The sequence below is a fragment of the Carettochelys insculpta genome, chromosome 18 (genome assembly GCF_033958435.1).
Source record: "Carettochelys insculpta isolate YL-2023 chromosome 18, ASM3395843v1, whole genome shotgun sequence".
Classification (NCBI taxonomy): domain Eukaryota; kingdom Metazoa; phylum Chordata; order Testudines; family Carettochelyidae; genus Carettochelys; species Carettochelys insculpta.
In genome coordinates this window covers 16,058,522-16,082,137 of record NC_134154.1, presented here as the reverse complement: position 1 = coordinate 16,082,137, position 23,616 = coordinate 16,058,522, and the positions used below count along the sequence as shown (strand labels likewise).

The window sequence follows — 23,616 nt, the reverse complement described above, 5'->3', positions numbered from 1 at the left end:
GATAGAAATGAACTTTCTTTACTTCTATTTTCACAGGGTTCCACTTGTCATGAAATGGAACCTGAAATCTCTTTGATAAACAGGTCAGCTAGATTCACTCTGCCATGGTGTGTGTAACTCCTTATTATTCCTCAGTGGATTCTAATCTATTCCTTTCCCCTCCTACAACTTTACACAGTGAGTGAATTCTGTGATGCAAATGGTTATGTACCATGGACACAATCCAAAGCCCATTGAAATTAGCAGGACTCTTTCCATTGACTTACTCAACCTTTAGATCAGGTCCTATCATTGTTCTAACCCTTTGCACACTGACACCGATGGGTCATGCAGCGAAGTACAAGCCTACAAAGGTGCCGTCACTGCTAAGGATAATGTAGGCCAACAATAGTAAAATACATCAGTGGCACAGTAATAGAAATGTTTCTTTTCACATTTCCTGGTTCTTTCTTGTTCTAATCTTGGACAATGTCAGGACTGATTCTTGTCTGTTTTCTCAAGTGATACAAGGTTGTGGTTAGAACAGGAAATGTGCCTGTGGGGTAGCTGACTTTCTGCAGCCCTAGGGGATGTGGAGCAGGGGGTGCAAAATGCTTAAAAATAAAAGTCTAAAGTCAAGCTCCTATAGGCTGATTAGGCCCTAAATAAATCCACCTACTTTTCCAAAGTGATCCCTATCCAGCAGCTCCCCTGGTGCCTTACATTGTAACTGCAGTCACAAGGAAGATTCCAAATGTATGTTCCGTAAGTACCAACTATAATAAACACACTGTCCCTAAGCACTTAACAAAAAGAAGTGCTGTATTGGGTTTCTTTTATACTGGCAAGACCTAAGGATGGCAAAAAAATGGAGCATGCTGATGTTTTGACTATTCAGAATTTACAGGGAGAAGCTGCTTTTGAGCAGTGCAAGGTGCAAAAGCACTTGTAAACTGTGCAGACTCAGCTTTTCCTATCAATATAGATGTGCTCAGGCAACCACCCTTGAAATTTACAATATGTTGTATTTTGCAGTGTTATTTATTCACTGTTTGTAGTTATTTCATACAATGAATCAGACATGCTGATGGGATTTCCCAGTCCACTTGTATAGGAAGTACAGTAGAAAAGGCACATGATTATTCACTATAAGAGTTGTGTACCAGTCAATAACTTAAAGCTAAAAAGCTATCCAGCAGAGGATTCTTTTTAATGAGGCAGTCGAGGGAGCTCCCCTTTGAACTCATCATGGACACAGCTGTCTTTTAACTCCACTGGGAGAGCTGAAATAAGGGCCCACCTCTCTGTTCTGTTTGGTCATCCTGAAATTTCCAGGGCAGCCATTGATTTGAGGAAGAGTGAGGCAGGAAGCTTCTCTGCCTGTTTCTTAATCAGTGCCATATATTTCATGGCCCTGGGGAGTCTACTCCTTTTCATAGTAGTCTGACTTAATAGGATATCACACTCGGAGCAATAGACGACAGCGGAGGTGACAGCTTCTCAGCCCCAGTAGTCAATGTCGGCCATGTTTTATCCAGTTTCTAATCATCCATTTTTGCCCCGAGCACCTTTGTACCACGAGTCTGAGCCCAAAATTGGCATCCTTTGACATTTCCACTTCTAGACACCGTCCGGTGTTTCTGCTGATGATTGGGCCATTCTGAATTGAAGAAAGAAAAACATGAGTCCTTGAGTATTTGTTAACTGCTACCCAACAGCTGGTTTTTTGCCTTTAACATTCTTTGAATTATTCAGGCATATAAATGAGGGAAGAGCCGTCATTTGCAGTTGGTTGCTGAAAGAACTAGGCTTCACAGAAGAGTTAGAAAAGGGATTTCTAAAGTAGAACAACTGAACTGCACTAAGGCTTGTCTGGATGAACCTCTGCTAAGAAAGATGAGATTGGCCTTTCTGTAAATATGAGGCATGAGCACTTTCTATTGGAAGATGTTTAGAGCACAGGAAATGGAATCATACAAGGCAAATCCTGATCTGAGTCAAGTCTCTGGGAACAGGTTTGGGACCACACACAGACCGTGTGCGTGGCAGCTGTAATCAGCTGGAGGCAGTGCGTACCCCTTGCTGTTTCAAAAGCCATTGCCACAGCTAGCCACATATTTCATTTCAGAGGAGCCAACAACTGACCTTAACTGAGTGCTGATGCCTGCTCTGGGGCAGCATAACTTAGAGAATGTTAAGCAAAATGCTTTTTTAAAACTCCTGTTCTTCTTTCAGCATGATACAAAGTTGTCGTAAAAACTGGGGAGGATTTAGTGCAGTAACAGAGCACTTGGAGTCTATTCGCAACTCCAGCAAACTGTTTCTGTGGCCTTAGGCAAACCACTTCCCCTCTGCCTCTTTCCCCCTCCTGCTCTGTACCTGCCTTGTCTGGGGCAGGGACCATCTCTGGCCTTTGTACTGCACCAGCACAATGGAGAGCACTACTGATGGCATGGTGTAGCCCAGGGGATGCTGGGATTCATGGCTGAAATGCTCTTACAGTGAGGACTTGATACTTTGCCAGTAGGCATGTGAAGCAGTGACTCCATATGTCATTGCTTTGCTATTAAGCTGAGAATTTAAAAACCAGCCTTTGGGTGCAAGGTTACATCGATGTTGCTGCCAGGGGTGTGATTTGTACCTCTGCTGACCTACCAACACTAGCCGCACTCTAGCTAGCGCACTAAAAACAGAAATGAAGATGTGGTAATTTAGCTTGGAGCACAGGCTGCACAAGGCCATCTGTAATTCTGTTTTAAGAATCTGAGGTCCATCAGCACAAGCCACCATGCCCACCCACAGCTGCCATGGAAGTGTGTCCTCCAGGGAGGGGTAAATGGAAGGGTTAAGTCTTGTTTGCAGCTTAAGAGAGCTGTGTGTGTGTAAGAGCTAGCCTCCCACCTAAATAGCCGATCCTGTGTTGTGAGCGCTGAGCTCTCTCCCTCTTCCTGAACTTTCTGAGGATATGGTGGTCGGAGATAGATAATCCACACAAGTAACATGCTGTGCTTTTGAATAACAGCAAACAGCTGCCCGCATTCCCTATTTCCTTGAGCAGGATCACCTGTCTTATTCCTTGGACCACAAACAGCTCACATGTCAGAAAGCTCCCTTCCGCACCTGTGTAAAGTCCCAAAGCCTTTGTGCTGGTCGCAGGACATCTTCACATTTTTTCAGAGTAGGGGTCCTGCCTCTCCCATCATCGATGAGACACTTGGAATCAGGCAGAAAGGCCGTGGAGCCCAGAGGGCCTAACTGCAGGAGCCCTTCAGCACTATAGCGGACAAGCTAGGGAGAAAGAGGAAGAGAAAGACAACTCACATTTTAAGTCATATCAGCACCACCAAAGACTTCTGGTGCCAAAGGCTGGAGAATTATGCTCACCCAGCACATTTTCAACTGGGGTTGCTTGTTGTGGGTGCCATACTTAGAACAACTAAGCCACAAGTTAAAGCAGCAACTTTTAGGGTGAAAAGGCTGGACTAACACCAAAGGATGGTTAGAAAACAGGGAACACACAGGTGGCTTAAAGCCATCCTAGACCCACCGTTTATTTCTGTGTGCAGTGCAGGAATGGAGTAACTGAGAACTGGGCCCAATACCTCTTTTGTGGTTGGGCTGATCTATTCCAGCACAAACTTTTTATGCAGCTAGGGTGTAAAATGTGTTACCAGCATGGGAATCACTCAAAAGATATATCGTTCTCCTTCCTTCTCCCTCTCCCCGTCCAAACCCCCCAGTGTTGCAAAAGGGCAATCAAGAAAATAAAGTAATCAATATGTAAATCATAAGCACTCTCAAATCCACTCAGTGGGAATTGATTTAACAAGGACACAATGGCAATTTGCCATGCAGTTTGTTCTTATGAGCTCTGTCAGAGTCTATTGATAGCAACTACTCTAATTAGATTTTGTAAATAAACATTATGGAAAAAAATCCATCAGCACAACTTGAACATCAGGTATTCAAAAATAAGAGAGGAGGAAATGAGGGAAATTGAAGATCTGTTAACATATGCTTCAGGTTTGGATAACAATGAGCTAGTCTCAGATTATTTCATGTCTGGTGAGGAATAACTAGGCTGCAGTTTAGCAACGTGGTTAATGCTATTGACTATAATTAAAGGGGAGTAAATGACATCTCTTACATTTGAGCTTTTTTGATAAAGAAAAATGTTTAAATAGGCTGCGTGCTTATCTAGTGGCTTCACACACACACAATACAGGATACTCTTGTTAATCCTATAGGGGTGTAATAACCTTCAGAATGTAACCCTTCCTCATTTATATATACAAAAAGCCAACAACATCCCCTCCGACAAAAACAAAAACAGGTAGTTCTGTAGCACCTTAAAGACTAACAATTTTTTTTATTAGATAACGAGCTTTTGTGGGTACGATCTACTTCATCAGATTCTGGACTTACCCACTAAATTTCATTACCAAATAAAATTGTTAGTCTTCAAGGTGCTACAGGACAGCTTGTTTTTTTGGGAAGCTACAGACGAACATAGCTACCCCGCATTTATGTAGAGAGAGTAAAGGACTATTTTGATTGTTTGAAGCCTTTGTCCATAAAAGGGCAGAGTCCAGGGCAAATGATGTGCAGTGGGAGCTATAGAAAATAAATCTTTTGGAGCCATTGCTATGTGGCATCAAGGATTCATTTTATTAAACTAGTGCCCATTTTGGAGACAACATTAAAAAATCAAGAGGAGTATCCTTGCACCTCATAACTAAGGATTGTTTTCCCATCACACAGTACTAAAAGAGCCATGCTGATGGTGGGTTCTCTGTTTCATAAACTGTAAATGATCATACTTAATATTTCTTTCCACTTAATTATAAAACAGCCTTTCAGCAGAAGACACCACTGCACTTTTAAGACATCTTAAATTTAATAATTCCCCCCTGCCCAGTGCAAAAATATTTTGTTCCTTTTCCAGCCAGATAAATGGAGCCACAGAAAGGTTAATTAGTTTGCCTTAATTGAGATGGAAAAGTATTTTTAGCCTCCTTTTATAGTCCGGTCAGGTAACACATTCACGCTCACGAGTCACAGTAACATGTTCAAGATCACAGATGGAACCCCGGGAGTCCTAAATCCCAGTTTCTCTTTCCTAACCACTGTCAAATGCTCTCTCCCCCTCTATTAATTGGTTTGAAATTTTTTAGGTAAATAGTGCAAGGGCAAATTCTTCCCTTCTCAATTACATCATTATGATTCCAAGATAACATTGTTATGTCAAATTCTGATTGACTGCTTGTTTAAATCTTGGGGAACTTTGCCAATGTCACTATTTACATGTAAATGAGATTAAATTTTGGCCCTTTGCCTCTAGATTGAACTATGAGCAGAATTTAGCTCTAGGCATATTGGTAAACTGGATGGCTCCTATGTAGTGTGAGGCAGGGAGCTGCGGAGCAAAATCTTCAGACATTTGAGGAATGTAATTATCACCCAAGAATTCACTGCCTGCCTGCTCTCATCACTGTTTTGAGACTGAAATCACCTAAGAAGGAACAACGTAAGGAAGGTTGTGAATCATGGGCATTTATTGCATATTATTGACCTGGGCAAGGCCAATCAAAAAGCTCTAAGTAAAACCTAGCTTTCTAAAGTAACAGAGAGGGAGCTGTACTAGTCTATATACTATCAAAACAAAAAGCAGTCAAGTAGCACTTTAAAGGCTAACAAAATAATTTATTAGGTGAGTTTTCGTGGGACAGACCCACTTCTTCAGACCATAGCCAGACCAGAACAGACTCAATATTTCAGGTATAGAGAACCAAAAACAGTAATCAAGGTTGACAAATCAGAAAAAAAATTATCAAGGCGAGCAAATCAGAGAAGAAAGGGGTGGTGGAGGGAGTCAAGAATTAGATTAAGCCAAGTATGCAAGTTTGCATCTTATTGAAGAAGAATTTTCAGTCTGCTTTGGAAAGAGAAACTGCTGAACTCTCTTTTATATTCAAATTCGACACATTAACACGTGGTTTGAACTGGGATGCAAATTTTCTGGGACAGTATAGGGGCTCTTTTGCATACTTGGCAAAATCTAATTCTTGACTCCCGCCCCCCACCCTTCTGCTCTCTGATTTGCTCACCTTGTTAATTTTTTTCTGATTTGTCAACCTTGATTACTGTCTTTGGTTCTCTATGCCTTAAATTTTGAGTCTGTTCTGGTATGGCTATGGTCTGAAGAAGTGGGTCTGTCCCATGAAAGCTCACCTAATAAATTATTTTGTTAGTCTTTAAAGTGCTACTTGACTGCTTTTTTGTTTTGCTAGCTTTCTAAAGATATCCCCTCATTCTTATTAGCCTCAGCAAGCACACACTGCAAATAGTCACATCTTCCCATGGTAGAAGAGCTTTGTCCAGAGGTCCTTTAACAGAGCATGTGTTCAATGATACCACCTGCCAATTTTGTTCAGAGCAATCCTGTGGAGTAAGGAGTTAGGCTAAAGACTGTATCAGAGGACGCTGTAGAATAACCCCAGAGGATATTGCTTGCAGATGAGTAAGTGACTTCAGTCAGTGCACTGTCTATACATGGTTCATCAGGTCTATAAGACACCTTCGCTTGCCTTTGCCTGTAGGGGGTTGAGGAAATGTTTAAAGCAGGTAGACTAGTTTAGAATGTGAATGGTCTAGTCAGCTCACAGACATGAACTTTTCCTTCCATACAGAGGGAAAATCTGTTGGGTTTCCAAAACATTCTGCATAGTTCACACTTCCAACTCACAGAGAAGGATCAGCAGAGAGTGAGAAAGAGACACAGTTGTGACCATGAACTCCAGCCACAGTAATTTGTTTGCTCACAGCAAACTGGTTAACTATCTAGACAGCTAAGTCCAGTGTTGATAATCAGGTAGATGATCTATAGTTCAGAGTTAATTTCCCCTGTGGATCAGAGCACTCTCTGGTTTAAATGACAAGGATTTGCCATTGTAAGCTCTAAAATAAACAGCTTTTCTCCAGTAAAATATTTCATTTCCTTTCAAATCCCTGCAGCCTAGAATTGTGTGTGCTGAACATCACAGGAACCAATGTGTTTGGATGTTATAATATTAAAGGGCAGATGCATCAAATACAGATAATTTGCTAAGTAATCAGTCTCAGAGGGATAGCCATATTAGTCTGTAGCTTCAGAAATAACAAGCAGTCCTGTGGCACCTTAGAGACCAACACATGTGTTAGCTTATGACTTTTCATGTAACAGGTAAAACCTACTTCCTCACGAACTAATACATGTGTTAGTCTCTAAGGTGCCACGGGACTGCTTGTTATTTTTTAAATAGTGTTATTTCTGCTAAGGCCTCACATGGGATGGATGGATGGATAGTTATAGGATGATACAGTCAGTCTACAGAATCACGTACTACAGGGATAGAGTGAAGCTACCATCATGTACCAGATGAATGCCCTCAGTTAGCTCAGTAGACCAAAATGGTCCCATTTGTGATATTGTTGTAAAGGGCGTGTCAAGGGGTATAGTCATCAGGGATTCATATTTTCTTATGAATCATTTTGGTCATGAAGACGTCAGTTCACCATGCAAAACCTCAACTTAACACCCTAGTAAGCAGCACAATTTTTAGCACCCATTACTGCCTAGATTAGAGTTAAACATTGCTACCTACAGTTGGGCAGTTGATAGAATGTAATAGCCCTCCAATGACTCCAGACTTGCATATGGATAATGTCCTAAAACAACCCAAGAATCAGTGATCAGTACTAAAGTACTGTCATATTAAATTAAGTGGTTTAATACTGAAGATTGGAAAAAAGGGGGAAAAGAAAAGGTTTCACCTCTCCTATAGCCTTCCTTAACAACAGCAATAAGATCTGGAGGAGCTTTGATGCCAGATTGTTAGGGTGTTATGGATTTTGTCAGGTAATTATAAGTTAGCCAGAGAAATTTGTACAGAGTCTGAGTGGATGCACTAGAAAAGGTAAGTTCTTTCTCTAACATTACACTTTCGATCAATGACAGAGAGGATGCAGAGGGGAGCTTAGCGAGCTAACTTCAACTCTGTTGACCATTCACTGAGGTCAGTTTAACTATACCAAGGAGAAAATTAGTCCATATTATTGTACTTGACTGTGTGGGACACTTGTTGTTTGTTGTTCTTCTTCTTCCTGGAACTTTAAGGCCCCAACATGGATCACAGCTGTTTGTGATAGGTACTGCACAGACACGTACTGATGAAACAGTCCCTGCCTTGAAGAGATTTATAATCTCTAAACAGAAAAACTAGAGTAAAGGTAGGAAAAAGGAAGTGCTATTATCCCCATTTTCTACTGGGAATCTTAGGCACAGAGATTACACAGGGAATAAGACCGTTGACTATTCACACACCTGTTTCTCTTTTTATCACCTAACACTTTTATACTCATAAGGGTTGTGTGAATTTATTTAGGGAGATGCTGAAGGCTGAGCTGAAGTAGCAAGATATATGCTGTAACTCCAGTTATATTCAGAGGGTTCAACCTTTGTGGGATAGTCCTTACTTTGACCCCTGCTCCCCAACCAGAAGAGCGTCTATACATTCTCACTGCAGCATGAGTTGTAACATCTTGAGTCAAATTCTTTCCTGGTGTGGCTCAACTAAAGTGAATGGCATGAATCCCTTTCTTTCCTCTCTAAAAGCAAGTATAATGGTGTCTCAATGCAGGTTATACACCTATCCATTTTACATGTTCATCTTCTGTGGTCCAGAATGAAAGAAACAAACATGAGACTGAGACTGGCATGATGCTGACCTTTAGCTAAGCTTTTCCCTTTTAGTAGAGAAGAGCTAAATGATCCTTATAGATGAAACTAAAGCCACATGTTCAATTAAATACCACAAGGCACAAGCACAAATTTTTGCCTTCCACTGTTCAGGAACCAGAATGGAATGAGAAATCTGCCAGAAGTTATTTATAAAAGCAACCCTCACCAGTTTAAAAATAGCAAACAGTGGTATATCTGGAAGGTGTCACCAAGATTGTAACTTTCAGATAAGTAAAAGCTAGCTCTTAGTAATTTTCATTCCACAAAGCATAAAGATCTCCACCTGCCCTGATAGCTGTTGTAGGAATTACCACCCTGATTGCCTTTGGTAGTTTTTGAACTTAAACTTCTTTTACACTTCCTATGCTGTTTTGTCTTTCTTGGCTAATTTGAAAGCAGACTACCTCACCTGTAACCCCCTCCTGCAAACAAGAGAGAAGGTCACTTCAGATTCTGAAACTTCCCGCCTACCCACAAGCATAAAGAAATGATGAATAAATACAGGGATCTGTGCAGAACTGAACCAACATGCTGGTGCCAAAAAGAAAATCATGGTTTCAGCCATCCAGGGTTCCAAACAACTGACTGAACCACCCAGCATGCAACCCTAGAACATCAGAACACTGTCAAGTAACTTGCTGAATATCTGCCTTCAATTCAACAGTTTAAGTGAGGCTTTTCATTTGCTCCTTTTCCTTCTGTTTGTGTAGCTACATTGCTGCAGGAATCCAAATGCTGAGATCTCCTCTTTCTGCTTGATTTATATCCCAAGAGAGTTCTCTCTTCCCCACGGGCAGTGACTCATCTCATGACCAGTAGAGGAAGAGTATGTGCCTGAGGGTGTGGAGCAGGGGAGGAAGAGCAATTGCTTTGATGGCTCCAGCTGCCATTTTTCTTCTTATTAAAGCCCCTTCCTCCTTCACACACTGTATAATAATCAGGGCCACATCACGGAATTTGTGATAGACACTAAAGTGCTTTGAGACTGTGACATTACTCACAGATAGTTGATGTGGGATTGTACATAAACCGTGTACCAGGCAGTCATTCTGGAATGCTCTCAGTCCAAGGTAGCCAGGAATAGGAGAGCCTAGAATGATTCTCCTACAAGACAACATGTCTTCCCCTGATTGCCCCATCTTCTCCTTTGGAATCAGTTCTAGAATAACGGTTCATTAGATGGCAATGCAAATCAATGAGCACTAGGGGTGTTGAAATAAGATGCCAAACTTGCAGACCAGACATAGCAGTTGAAAATTCCTACCATGCTTATTTGTTCCCTAAAAACTCTTACCTTATGCCATGTGAATAGTCACAGAGAAGTAGCCATATTACTCTGCATCTTCACAAAACAAAAAAAGTGCTACAATGCTACAGGACGGCTTTTTTCTTAATGCCATGTGTTTTGTACTTGTCATTCATCTCTTGTCCAGCAATGACTCTCTACTTTAACTAAGGCGTTTTTTTACATAGATTGGGTTTAAATTACTGCAAAACCCTATATCCACAGAGCTTCACTTGATTTAAACCTGGCTTGTATTGATTTAGTTTGAGTCAATTCCTTGATAAGTTAAGCTAGTGGTAAGACAGAGTAACTCGTGCCAAAAGTGTCAACACAGGTATTTGCATCAGTTTAATCTATTTTAGTTAAACCGGTGCAATGTATGCATGAAGTGTGAATGAGGGGCAGAGGAGGGGAGCCGTCCCTCTCCCCACTTGCCCATATCTGTTAGCTCCCATGATCTGAGGGTACACCTACACTCCCTGGGAGATTGACTAAGTAAGTGTCAATCTTCTGGGATTCGATTTCATGTGCCTAGCAGAGACATGTGAAATCAAACTGTCAGAGGTTGACAGTTGACCCCTGTATTCCTCATTTTCATGAGGAGAAAGGGAAATTGAAGTCACAGTTTCTCTCGTCGACCCCCTGAGTGAGGATGCCCAGATAAGTCAACTGTAGATATGTCAATTCCAGCCACGCAATTGCCATAGTTGAAATAGCATATCTACGATTGACATTAAGGTCTAGTGTAGACCTGGCATGAGACATTAACTGAAGATTAAGAAATATGCAGCCTGAGAGCCAGTCAGAAGATGGGGAAATGACTATTCTGCTTATCATGACTGTTCAACCACAGTAAATTTATAAACCACAACTGTGACTCATCCCAGCTCCCTTTCTTTTGAGAGTGAAGTGTATTGTACCAAATGAGAGTATCAAGATCACCCACAAGCAAGTTGAAGCTTTATCTGCAAAATAAATCACAATCAGGACCGTTTCCCTCATGACCTCCGTCACCAATGGCACTCAGTAGAATCGTAGAGATGTAAAAGACACCTTCTATGAGGACTTTAAACAGGGATCTTCTTGTTAAAAGAAACTGGTGCTAGAGACTGAATTCTCTGTATGAACCTTGGCAGCCTCTCACCGAAATGGACTCTTCCTGGTAGTCTCATTTGTGTTTAATTAAGCACCTCTATTTTATCTTCACAAAAGGCTACTCCATTTAAATTTGAAAGTGTCAATCAAGTACCGCATAAAGAGCACCTGAAGAATGGCCAATCTGGCATTTGAATCGAGAACCAATCCACTTTGCTGTAATGAGATCTGACCTGTCACCAGCTTGCAATTAACCACACTAGACAATATTCATATTTTGCAAATCTTGTTAAGCTTCTGTGGTAATATGCAAGTCAGGATTCCAAGCCAATAATATGAATGGCTGAACTTCAATTAATTGTTTAGTCAGTGATAAGGTCACACTTTATTTATGTATGAATGCATGAATGATTGTTCATTAATGCAGGTCTGATTTAGATGGTGCTTTGACAGAAACTAAAATGACATTACAGGAAAAAAAACCCGAAGTCCTGGTTTTAAATAATATCTAAGCTCTTTTAAAAAGTAAATTAAGAGAAGTACAAGTATAAACTTTCATAATGAAAAGTTATATACATAGGGGCTGGTCCAGATTTGATTAGAAAAGCACTTATGTATAAAGATCTTAGTTTAAAATGTGTGCTTAGACACTAATCACATCAACTTTAAGCATATGGTTCACTGTAATATACATTGGCCAAACTGGACATTCTCTACGTAAAAGAATAAATGGACACAAATCAGACATCAGGAACGCTCACGTACAAAAACCTGTGGGAGAACACTTTAATCTCCCTGGACACTCAGTAACAGACTAAAAAGTAGCCATCCTACAACAAAAAATCTTCAGAAACAGACTCCAAAGAGAAACTGCAGAGCTGCAATTCATTTGCAAAGTTGACATCAACAACCAACCATTGAACAGAGGCTGGGAGTGGCTGGCCAATTACAAAAGTAGTTTCTCCTCTCTTGATGTTTACACGTCCATATTAGCAACTGATAATGGGCCACATCCTCGGTGACTGAACTGACCTTGTCAACTCTGGCCCTCCTCTTGACTGGGACTCTCTCCTTTCCATAAGCCCATATAGTTAAACCCTTCTGTGGGACCTCCCACTCATGCATGTGATGAAACAGGTCTTTGCCTGTGAACGCTTATGCTCCAAAATATGTTAGTCTATAAGGAGCCATGAGACTTCCTGTTATTTTTGAAGATACAGACTAACTCGACTCCCCTCTGATGCTCCTTCCCTATTCAGTAATGCACATAAGCATCCACTTAGAAGCTTATGTGCCTTCCTGATCATGGCCTTACTGGTCTACTTCAAAGCTCAATTAAGTCAACAGGACTACTTCTGTAAACAAGTGATACACAATTTGTGTAAGAGGTGTACATTCTAGCCTTAATTAGCTATATTCAGTATTTTGCAATGGCTCTCCCAATTATAAGAACAAATGAAACGGTTCTATTATTTTCTTTAGTTGACATCTTCGGAACAAGGATTCACATAGTGAACTGCATAGTTCTTTGATTACTATAGGTTGGACAAAATGGTTGGATTTTGTTCAATTAAACTCCTACAATGAAGCCACACATTTTCATTTAGGACTTGGAGAAATTTTTGTGGTATAACTATTATAGGTCAATAGGTGTGCGAAAGTATCCCCCATAAATTGGAAAAAAAATCATGTGGCTAATATCCTATTCACTTTGTTTGGTAATAATATTCTTAGATCAGTAATTTTCATATTCATACATATTCATAATGACCTTGGAAAAGAGGTAAACATTGAGATGGCAAGGTTTGCCATCAATACAAAATTTTCTCAAGCTAGCTAGGTCTGAAGTTGAGTGTGGAATCTTATAAAGGGATGCCATAAAACTGGGAACTGGATAACAAAATGGCCTATGAGATTTGATATTGATAAAGTAATTCATATTGGAAAATGTAACTCCAAGTATACATACAAAATGATGGGGTCACTATTAGCAGTCATTATTCAAGACAAAGATCTTGGAGTCACTGTGAGTAGCAGTCAAAAAAGCTAACAGTGTTAGGAACCATTAGAAAAGGGATAGATAATAAGACAGACAATCCCATAATGCCACTATATAAACCCATCGTATGCTCACAACTTGAACACTGCGTGCATTTCTGGTTGCTCCATCTCAAAAATAACATATCAGATTTGGAAGAAATATGCAGAAAAGCAACAAAAATTAGGGGTGTAGAACAGCTACAATGTGAGGACAGAGTAAAATGACTGGAACTGTTCAGGAGGTAGAAGAGATGACTAAGAGGGGATATGACTGATGGAGTTTCTCAAAACTATGACTGCTGTGGAGAAAGTGAATAAAAATGTTATTTGTCTCTTCAAGTAACACAAGACCTGAAGAAATTAATAAGTGGCTGCTGAAAGTGAACCTAGGGAAGTAATGCTTCATACAACACATATTCTGTGGCCTTTGTTGCCAGGGGATGTTGTAACATGAAAAGTATATTTGGGTTCAAAAAGAATTAGACAAATGTATGGAGGATTGATTCATCAGTGAGCATTAGTGAAGATGGCCAGGGACACAATCCCATGCTCTGCCAGAAGCTGGAACTGGATGACAAGGGGAGGATCACTCCATAAGTGCCCTGTTCTGTTCATTCCCTCTGAAATATCTAGCACTGATGACTGTCAGATCACTTGCTAGTAGGGTAGATGAATCATTGGTCTGACCCGCATGGCCATTATTATGTAGGGTGACCATAGCTCCCTACCCCAAATACAGGACAGGGAGATATGCAGGGAGGGGTGGCTCCCCTGCTGTCCAACCAGCAGGGGGCTGGGGGGAGCTGTCGTGTTGGGTGGCAGGAGCACAGCAGGGAGGGGGCTGTGGGCAGCTGCTCCCTAAGGGCTGGGAGAAGCCAAGAGACCTCAGCCAGGTGAAGGTGCTCGCAGTGTGCTCCAGGGGCCGGACCCTGCAGGGGGACCAGAGTGCATGAGTGGGGCAGGGGCACATCTCTGCTCCCGGGAAGCTCATGGCAGTGCCGCCCTGCCAGGGAGGAGCAGTCCTGCAGCAGGCTAGGGCATTTGCCAGTACTTCACAGACCCACTAAAGCCTAGAGGAGAGCTGAGTACCCTGCCCCAACCCCATCGGCCCATCTCGGATCTCCACTGCTTCTGCCTGTGCTGCCCAGCCTGCAGGCTTTGTGGGTTTGAGCACTCCTGGTGGCGTCCGGGAGCCTGGCAGCTTGGCGGCGTGCTGAGCCCAGGGCAGGGCCAGGAGCTGCCCACGTGTGGGGCAGGGCGGGGCGGAGCGGGGCAGGCCTGGCACGTTGCACCCTGCAGCTGCCCCCGTGGGAAAGGCCCCAGCCCCAGCCGGCACATGTGCGAGGCCCTGGGCACCCTGGCTTCAGGGATGTGTGGGCAGCACGTGGCCCTCACTCTGTGTTGGGGTGGGCACTGGTTTTCCTGAGCTCTGAGCAACTTGTGGGGCTGCCGGGTAGTGCAGAAACACAAAAAGTGGCTGGGGTAACCCTGTCCCTGCAGGCTGGTGCTGTGCTGTGCCCAGGAACTCTCCACTTGCCTTGCTAGAGCAAGGAGGCTGGACTCCTGGCTTTCCCACACCTCAGGGAGCAGGGAAGGAGGAGGCAGCAGGGCCCCCTACTGTCTCCCTCTGGAGCTGCTGGTGAGCACATGCTCTCCAGACAGCAGCTGCGCCTACGTGTCAACAGGGGACCGAATACGGGGTAATTAGCCCCTTCGTTAAAATAAGTCAGGATGCCTTTCTGGCACCAGACATATGAGGCTGTCCTGCCAAAAGCGGGATGGATAGTCACCCTATTCTTATGTTCAAATGTTGATGTACTATTGTGAGATTGTACAGATCTTCTTTAGGAGGAACGCATTATTAATGCAATCCTCGGAAGGTATGATTTCCAAGTTCAAAGATCCTTCTGGAACAATGTGTGCAAAGCAGATTTCCGTATGAAATATCTTGAGGTGAAGGGAATGCAAATTCTGTCTCCAAAGGCAACCTTTAGAAGTTATGCCCTGGGGAGACATGCATATACGAGTTCAAACTGGATGCTCCAAGATTAAAAAAAAAAAGAAAAGACGTCTAGTGACTTGGGGACTTCTTTCTGATCCAGCAAATGGACATGTCTCCTGGTCCAGGGGGGACCCCAATCCTTTCGAGAGGACTGGAAGGAGTTGGCCTGCTGAGATGTCATAAGATTGTGTGCTTATTCTGCGCTGAAGCTCTGATGATCTTGTGACCTCAAGAAAGGCCCTAGGAAAGGGTGTTAAAGGAATGTTCTTTGCAGCATCCATGAGAGAATGGAAATGAACTCTGGCGAGCTTATTAGCATGTGTGTAAGTGATTTAATTGTTTTAATGTGTTTTTTGTGTAGTGCTTTTAACCTTAGTAATAAAGTAAGTTTGTCTAGAAAACTCTACATGCTAACATCAGTAGCAATCACTCAGTTATCTGGCTCTGAGGAGAAAGCAAACAGATCTCATTAGACAGTTTCTCCTTGCTTGGAAATACACAAGTGAAGGCAGAAAACTGTGCAGACTGGAAATACACTGGTCAAAACAGAAAGATAGACATGGGTCTCCATCCAAGAAAGGCAGCAGCTGAGGAGTTGGAAGCCTGGGAGTAGGTTGCCCTCCCTGAACCATTGACAGGAGGCAGAGATGTAGTTGCCCTGAGCTGTGACATGTACAGGCATAGTGTAGAATACAACACCACAGTATAAAGTCTAGTCTAACCTTTAAACAAATTTATGTTGAAGGACTCTTTGGGTCTCCTAGCTCCCTGCATAGTTATGCTATGGGTCTATGCAATTCAAAAACAATCTGTTCTAATGGCACATCAAACACACAATGACCACTGAAATGTATATCTTTGGCCCACTTCTACCACCAAAACCAGCTAGGGTTGCCACTGGATCTAGGTCAAGAATGCGGAAAAAGTTTTGAATATATTTACATCAAAGAAGGACATAGCCTTGCAAATAGCTATGAATTATTCACCCAGCTTCTAATGAAAAGACATCACTCAAACTTATTCCATTGAAAAGATGATCTAGCGGTGAAATCACTTTCCTGGGTTTCAGGATATTAGGGTTCAGTTCCCAGCTCTGTCACAGACTCAAGTGTGATTTCTGAAAAGTCATTTAATCTCTCTGTGCTTCATCTGGATAACAGGAATACAACTACTTCTTTTGTCTCCATTGTGTGTTTGTATTGTAAACTGTTCCGGGTAGGAACTATGTCTGATTACAATAAGCATTCCTGTGGCTTTGTTAGAGACTAACACATTTATTGTTGTGATGGGTAAAAACCCACTTCCTCAGATGAATGAAGTATAAGAGAAGAATCCGGGGTTTATATAGTGAGGGAAGGACAAATAAGACAAGCTAATGAGGCAAATTACGTAGGATGCATCCCATTCCTGCAAATATCAAAGATGGAGAAATTGCCCTTGTAATGCATAAGATAGTTAAGATCTCTGTTCATTATATGGCTCATTATGTGTTTTTACAGATAGCATCACAATGAAGTTCTGACCGGGACCTTTAGGCACTACTGCAATGCAAACAATAAACAATCTACCACCACAATTCATTGACTAAACTATTTAATTGGCATGGGCAGTTACCCATATGACCCCTTTGAAGGACATTCTCCCACCAGTGAGGAATACCATGTTGGCACATGCTGATATTGAACAGGTCTGGAGGAAAAAAGCAGCAGGTTGCGATCCTGCTAGAGTACTAGAGTACTCCAGAGCTGCGTCTACACGTGCACGCTACTTCGAAGTAGCAGCACTAACTTCGAAATAGCGCCCGTCACGTCTACACGCGTCAGGCGCTATTTCGAAGTTAACTTCGACATTAGGCAGCCGAGACGTCGACGTCACTAACCTCATGAGGAGATAGGAATAGCGCCCTACTTCGACGTTGAACGTCGAAGTAGGGACAGTGTAGACGATCCGCGTCCCGCAACGTCGAAATTTACGGGTCCTCCATGGCGGCCATCAGCTGGGGGGTTGAGAGACGCTCTCTCCAGCCCCGCAGCTCACTGGTGGCCGCGTGGAGCGGCCCCTTAAAGGGCCCCTCCCCCGCCCTGACTGCAGGAGGCTGAGGCAACGTGCAGGCTCCTGCCTGCACACGCGGTGGCGAGCCTGCACAGCCCTCAGCTCCTGTCAGCAGCCATGGCTGCCCAGCAGCCCCCCCAGCGCCCCCATGGGACCCCCCCCCCAAGAGGAGCCACAGCAGCCAGGGCAGCCAGAGGGCCACGCAGTCTGGGAAGCGGCAGCGGGGCCCCTCTTGGACGGAGGCCGAGCTGCGGGACCTGCTGGGGCTCTGGAGCGAGGAGGAGGTGCTCCAGGTAATGGGGAGCAAGAGGCGGAACGCAGATGCGTTCGCTCGGCTGGCCGACGGCCTGGCTGCCCGGGGTCACCCTGCCCGCACTCCGGACCATGTGCGCAGTAAGGTGAAGGCGCTGCGGCAGGGTTACGCCCGGGCCCGGGATGCGGCCAGCCGATCTGGGGCCGCCCCCGTCACTTGCCCCTTTTACAGGGAGCTCAGGGACATCCTGGGCGCCCGGCACACCTCCTCCCCTCCGGCCACCCTTGACACCTTGGCTGACCAGCCCGAGCAGGCCCTGCAGCCGGGCTCCGCCCCGGAGGTAAGCCCCGCACCCCGGGGGCCCCCCCCGGAGGCCATCCCCGGGACATCGCGGCAGGGGGAGGAGGAGGAGGAGGAGGGGGGCTCCTCCTCCACCGATTCCAGCCTGCAGATCCTCCTCCTGCCATCCCGGAGCAGCAGCAGGGCCTCCGACCCCCGGGGATCTCCGGACCGTGGGAGCGGACCCACAGGTAGGTACCCCTCTCTGGTGGACACCCTGAGGCTTGAGGGGCGGGGGGAACAGAGATGTGTCCAGGGCCCCCCACACGCTCACATGACCATGGCCCCAAGGACACCAGGGCCATGGCCCTCACACCACTGCAGCCATCAGCCCCTGCCCCCCGCCACCCTGCATGACAGTGCCATGCCCCATCCCCGGGCCAGGGGGGAGCGGAACCTCGAGGGGCCCCCGGGCGGAGGGGGTGGGACACCCCGCAGCAGCAGCATGCGATGGAGTAGGGGGAGTGCCAAAGGGAGACTCAGGCTACATATGAGCCACCCGAGCCGAGGAGCTCCCAGGGCCAAAGGAGGATCCTGGCGCTACAGCTGGCAGGTGACACCTCTGCCCTGAACAAACAGGAGGGAGGAGCCGAGCTGGCTTGGAATTGGGGGGCGAGGGCGGGGGCCACAGGTAGAGGCTAGGGGAAGGGAGAGCTGGTAGGCAGCCAGCCAGAGGAGGGGGAAAGCTGCATCCCAGAGGGGCCCCCCTTGGGGTCTTCTCCCCACGACGGGTTGGAAGGACTGTCTCTTCCGACAGCTGGTGCTGTCACTCCTGCCAGAAACTGGCCATCTGTGGCCTAAGAAACCTCTCCTGCTCTCAGACCCTGCAGGGTGAAGTGAGAGTCGCTCCCACCAGGGGACGGGCTGCAGGGCAGGGGGACCCCTGAACCCCATCCATCACAGCAGCATCTCCCGGGGACGGGGATGGGGAACCTGCAGCACAGGGCGGGGGGGACAAAGGCCACGGCTCGTGGCCCACACTAACGCCTGTCTCCATTCTTCTTTCCCCCCTCCTCTCCTGTGTCCTGCACCTGCACCTGCACCATCCGAAGGACTGGAAGAGAGCGCCGGCGAGGCATCGGTCGTCCCGGAGACCCCTCCGGGACCCTCGCTCCAGGGCAGCCCCTCGGCCGAGGAACCACCGGCCCCGCGGAGGGCCAGACGGCGGACCCCATGCCTGCTACCGGCGGCGGCCACAGACCCCCAGCTGCTGGTCATCCTCCGCCAGCAGCTGGAGGTGTCGGAGCAGCACCTCCGGCCGCAGGAGCAGGCGCTGGCCTGGCGCAGAGAGGCATGGGGGGCCTTTCTGGATACCATCAATCGGCTGATTGATTCCCTGGCCCCCCATGCCGCGCCGGCCGCGCCACCGCCCGCCATGCCCGCTCCTGCAGCCCCACCACCGGCTGCTCCAGCCATCGCGGGCCGTCCGCCGTCGCCCCACCACCTCCCCGCGAGGGCCACCGCACCGAGGGACCCCTGGAGCCACCCGAGACTCGCCGGCGCCGCTACCTTCCGGTGGAGCCCGCTCCCACCCAGCCGCGCACCAGACTGCAGGCCCGCCGGAGCTCCCGGCCGGGCACGCCCACTGCTGGGCTGTAGGGGCGAGGGGCCCGGGACGTGGCCCCCCCCCCCTTGTTGGACAGACTTTGGGGACTGGGTGGGTGGTGTGGGTGTTTCCCCTGTTTGCCCCGTCCCCCCCTGTACATAGTTCTCCCCGTTCTCCTCCCTGCTTTTTGTTTTTCTTTTGATGGCGCACAGTGCTTTCATTTTTATTGTTGTACATAGTTTTATTTGTGCCCATCTTGGTTTTGTTGAATGTTTGTCCCTCCTTTTTGGTTTCTGTTTCACATATATATATTTTTTTATTTAAAAAAAAAAACAAACGTGAGGACAAAAAAAACATTTACGTTCACCCACAAGTTCGTGCTGTCATTTCTCCTGGACAAGTGGGGGGGGGCGGTGGGGTGCTCCATGGTGGTGTGGGCGTTGGGGCAGGAGTGTGGGGGAGGAAGGGGCGGGCAGTAGGGGGCCTGGGCAGAGTTCACCCCGCGGCCTGGTCGTCGAAGTGGGCCCGCAGGGCCTCCCGGACCCGGGTCCCCTCTGGGTCCACCTGCCGACTGGGGGCAGCAGGTGGCTGGAGGTGTGCCCTGCCGGCCTCGGCGGCCCAGCCCTGAAGAAAGCTCTCCCCCTTGCTCTCCACGAGGTTGTGCAGGGCGCAGCAGGCACCCACAATCTGGGGGATGTTGTTGGGGCTGGCATCCAGGCGGGTGAGGAGACATCGCCATCGTCCCTTGAGGCGGCCAAATGAGCGCTCCACCACCTGGTGCGCACGGTTCAGGCGCTCGTTGAAGCGCTCCTGGCTGGCGGAGAGGTGGCCCGTGTAGGGGCGCATGAGCCACGGCCGGAGGGGGTAGGCCGCATCCGCGATGATGCAGAAGGGCATGGTGGTGTCCCCCAGAGGGATCTCCCGCTGGGGGATGTGGGTCCCCACCTCCAGCCGGCGGCACAGGCCTGAGTTCCGGAACACCCGGGTGTCGTGGGTGCTGCCAGGCCAGCCCACGTAAATGTCCTGGAACCGTCCCCGGCTGTCCACCAAGGCCTGCAGGACGACTGAATGGTAGCCCTTCCGGTTGAGGTATCGGCCTCCACTGTGGTGCGGGGCGCGGATGGGGATGTGAGTCCCATCCAGAGCCCCGAAGCAGTTGGGGAAGCCCAGGGTGGCAAAGGCGGCGACAGTGGCACGTGGGTCCCCCAGCCTCACGAGCCTGTGCAGGAGCATGGAGTTGATGGCATGCACGACCTGCAGAGAAAGCACATGGGACAGCCCCAATGAGGGGTGAGCAGGGTGTGCATGGCCCTGCCCTGGCCCCCCTGCCCTGCTCTGCCCTGCCCTGCCCTCCCCTGGCTCCCCTACCCTGCCCTGCCCTGCCCTGCCCTGGCCCCCCTGCCCTGCTCTGCCCTGCCCTGGCTCCCCTGCCCTGGCCCCCCTGCCCTGCTCTGCCCTGCCCTGCCCTGCCCTGCCCTGGCTCCCCTACCCTGCCCTGCCCTGCCCTGGCCCCCCTGCCCTGCTCTGCCCTGCCCTGGCTCCCCTACCCTGCCCTGCCCTGCCCTGGCCCCCCTGCCCTGCTCTGCCCTGCCCTGCCCTGCCCTGGCTCCCCTACCCTGCCCTGCCCTGCCCTGGCCCCCCTGCTCTGCCCTGGCCCCCCCCGTGGGTTCTCTTACCTCCATGAAGACAGCCCCGACGGTGGCCTTTCCGACGCCAAACTGCTGCCCCACGGATCGGTAGCTGTCCGGAGTGGCCAGCTTCCAGACAGTGATGCCGACCCGTTTCTGCACCGTGAGGGCACGCCGCATGGCAGTGTCCCGGTGCCTGAGTGCGGGGGTGAGCCACTGGCACAGCTCCAGGAATGTCTGTCGGGTCATCCTGAAGTGGCGGACCCAGTGGTCGTTGTCCCACTCCCCAAGCACCAGGCACTCCCACCAGTCGGTGCTGGTGGGGTAGCTCCACAGCCGCCGGCGTGTGAGGCGGGGGGTGGAGCGGGGTGCTGCAGGGGTAGGGGCTGAGCCCTGCTGCCCTGGGGGCATGTCCTCCCCTGGGGCAAGAAGGTGCTCAGCTGCCCCCAACATGACAAGAGCCAGGGCAAGCCCTGTTCCTGCCGGGAGGGCTGGGTGGACCTCTAGCTGCTGCTGCTGCTGCTGCTGCTGCTGCTGGGGGTCCATGACTGCGGTGCTCGGGGTCTGTGTGCCTATATGGCTCGTCAGACCGCGTGCTGTGCAGGCTGAGTGTATGTGGGAGGGGCCCTTTAAGGGAGCGGCTAGCTGTTGCCCCGGAAGCGCTAGTCCGCCCGTTGACCCTGTCTGCAGCTGTGCCTGGCATCCCTATTTCGATGTGTGCTACTTTGATGTGTAGACGTTCCCTCGCTGCGCCTATTTCGATGTCGGGCTGCGCAACGTCGAAGTTGAACATCGACGTTGCCGGCCCTGGAGGACGTGTAGACGTTATTCATCGAAATAGCCTATTTCGATGTCGCAACATCGAAATAAGCTACTTCGATGTAGGGTGCACGTGTAGACGTAGCCCAGATGACCTGGGGTTAGTGGAATGACACCCACTCAAGTAGGAAGCATGCACAAAAAGGTCTGGGACTCATTCTGCAATGTTCATGCTGGCCAACTTTTCAGGGATTCATTGTTCATTCAGGCTCTGGCTTTGGTAGCTGAAGAAAAGACAATTTTGTGATACGAAAAAATAGTTTTCAGCAGTGAAAAGTGCTTTCTGACTAAAGCTGGTTTCTTTGTGCAACTTGTTGATATGGGAATAGCTGAAGTGTTTTGACTGCTTATAACAATGGCCAAACCACACATCACATTAGCTTTCCTTCATGCACAAAATGTGTCACACAGTTTAACTGCTGCCCTCTCCAGTGGAAAAAAATCATTTTAACAATCAACTAGGATTTTTATGCATAGGTTTGACATTGATTAACTACTTATGGCTAATGAAACCAAGGACCCAATACTCCAAGCATGTGTATACTTGATTTAACTACTTGGAGCCTGATTCAAAGCTCACTGAAGTTAACTGATAGGTTCGCAGGCATCTGAGCAGGCCTGCCAATGAGGTGGAGAGGGGGTAAAGTGGCAACTGTCCCTGGTCCTGGTGATACAAAAGGGCCCAGAGCTTGCAGGTGGCACAGTATCAGCAGTGGTGGCAGCCAGAGCCCCAAGCTCTTGAAATCACTGCCGAAGCATGCTCCAGGAAGTGCTGAGGTCTGGGGGCCAAGTCATGGTCTGAATGGTGCTGAGGGCTGGTTGTCCCAGCCCCACCCCTTCTGACCAAGGTCCTGCCCCTTCTGGGGGTATAGAGCAGGACGCCCCCCCACCCCCGCTTTGCCTAGGGGCCTGGTGAGGCTGGCAATCCCTCTGCTCCCTCTGCTAAGCCTAGTCTCCACACAAAATGGCACCAGTTTAAACAACAGTAGGTTTTAAAAGTGATTTAATTGAGCAAAATTCTGCGTGGACGATCTTATTCTGGTTTAAAGCAGGCTCATTATGGTGTAGTTTAAATCAATTAGAAGCAGGTTTAAACTACCCTCAAATAAGACACACAAACGAAAATAATATTGTGCACACAGGGATTTGTATTAGTTTCAGGAAATATGTGATGTGATATTTGATGACAAGGCCTCAAAATCCCATTTGAACATGTTTAAATGTAAAACTGGCTTACATCAGTTTAGCTTGTCTGATGCATGGATTTACCCCAAGTACTTACTCTTAAGGCATTGCTCCAAGTCACAGAGCAGTAGCCATGCTAGTCTGTATCTTCTGAAGCACCTTAAGACTAAGAAAATTGCTCCAAGAGAGCTTTTAACCAATTTTAAATAACCCAATGCAAGGTCTGTGTACAAATGTTTTCTTTGTTTTCTCAGATTTAATTCAGTCACTGCTGCTGCAGAAATAAGATCCTTAGTTACTCAAAGCATAAATGAGTGGAAGCCAAAAGCCCACATTCTGTCGATATCCATGCAATCACTTTCTGTCTCTTTGAAAGTTTCTTTGTATAGGTCCAAGGCTTCCCATCACTTAAGGGGAACAAGAATTTAAAAGTTAATGTACCTGGGAGGACATTCCATGGCATGGATAGAGGATCGCTTTGTCATCGTCTTCTGCTCCCTGGTCTAAACAGTAGCCACTAGCTTTGCTGTTACGTACCTACAAAGGGGACAGAAAAAACAATTGCTTCAGGCACCATTACCCATAACATGAGTCCAGTCAACTGAACCATTGCT

At 47.4% G+C, this 23,616-nt stretch overlaps 1 protein-coding gene across 1 annotated transcript in view; it reads right to left on the bottom strand.

The window, feature by feature from the left end:
- Nucleotides 1–1,492: 1,492 nt before the first annotated feature.
- The window catches only part of GALNT9 (polypeptide N-acetylgalactosaminyltransferase 9), a 299,274-nt gene continuing 277,150 nt past the window's right edge, over nucleotides 1,493–23,616 (bottom strand). Inside the window, exons 9-11 of the mRNA XM_075012730.1 lie at nucleotides 23,444–23,539; nucleotides 3,100–3,267; nucleotides 1,493–1,639 (exon numbers count right to left, since the gene is read on the bottom strand). Of these exons, the coding sequence (XP_074868831.1) occupies nucleotides 1,493–1,639; nucleotides 3,100–3,267; nucleotides 23,444–23,539 (411 nt within the window). The remainder of the gene's footprint in view (nucleotides 1,640–3,099; nucleotides 3,268–23,443; nucleotides 23,540–23,616) is intronic.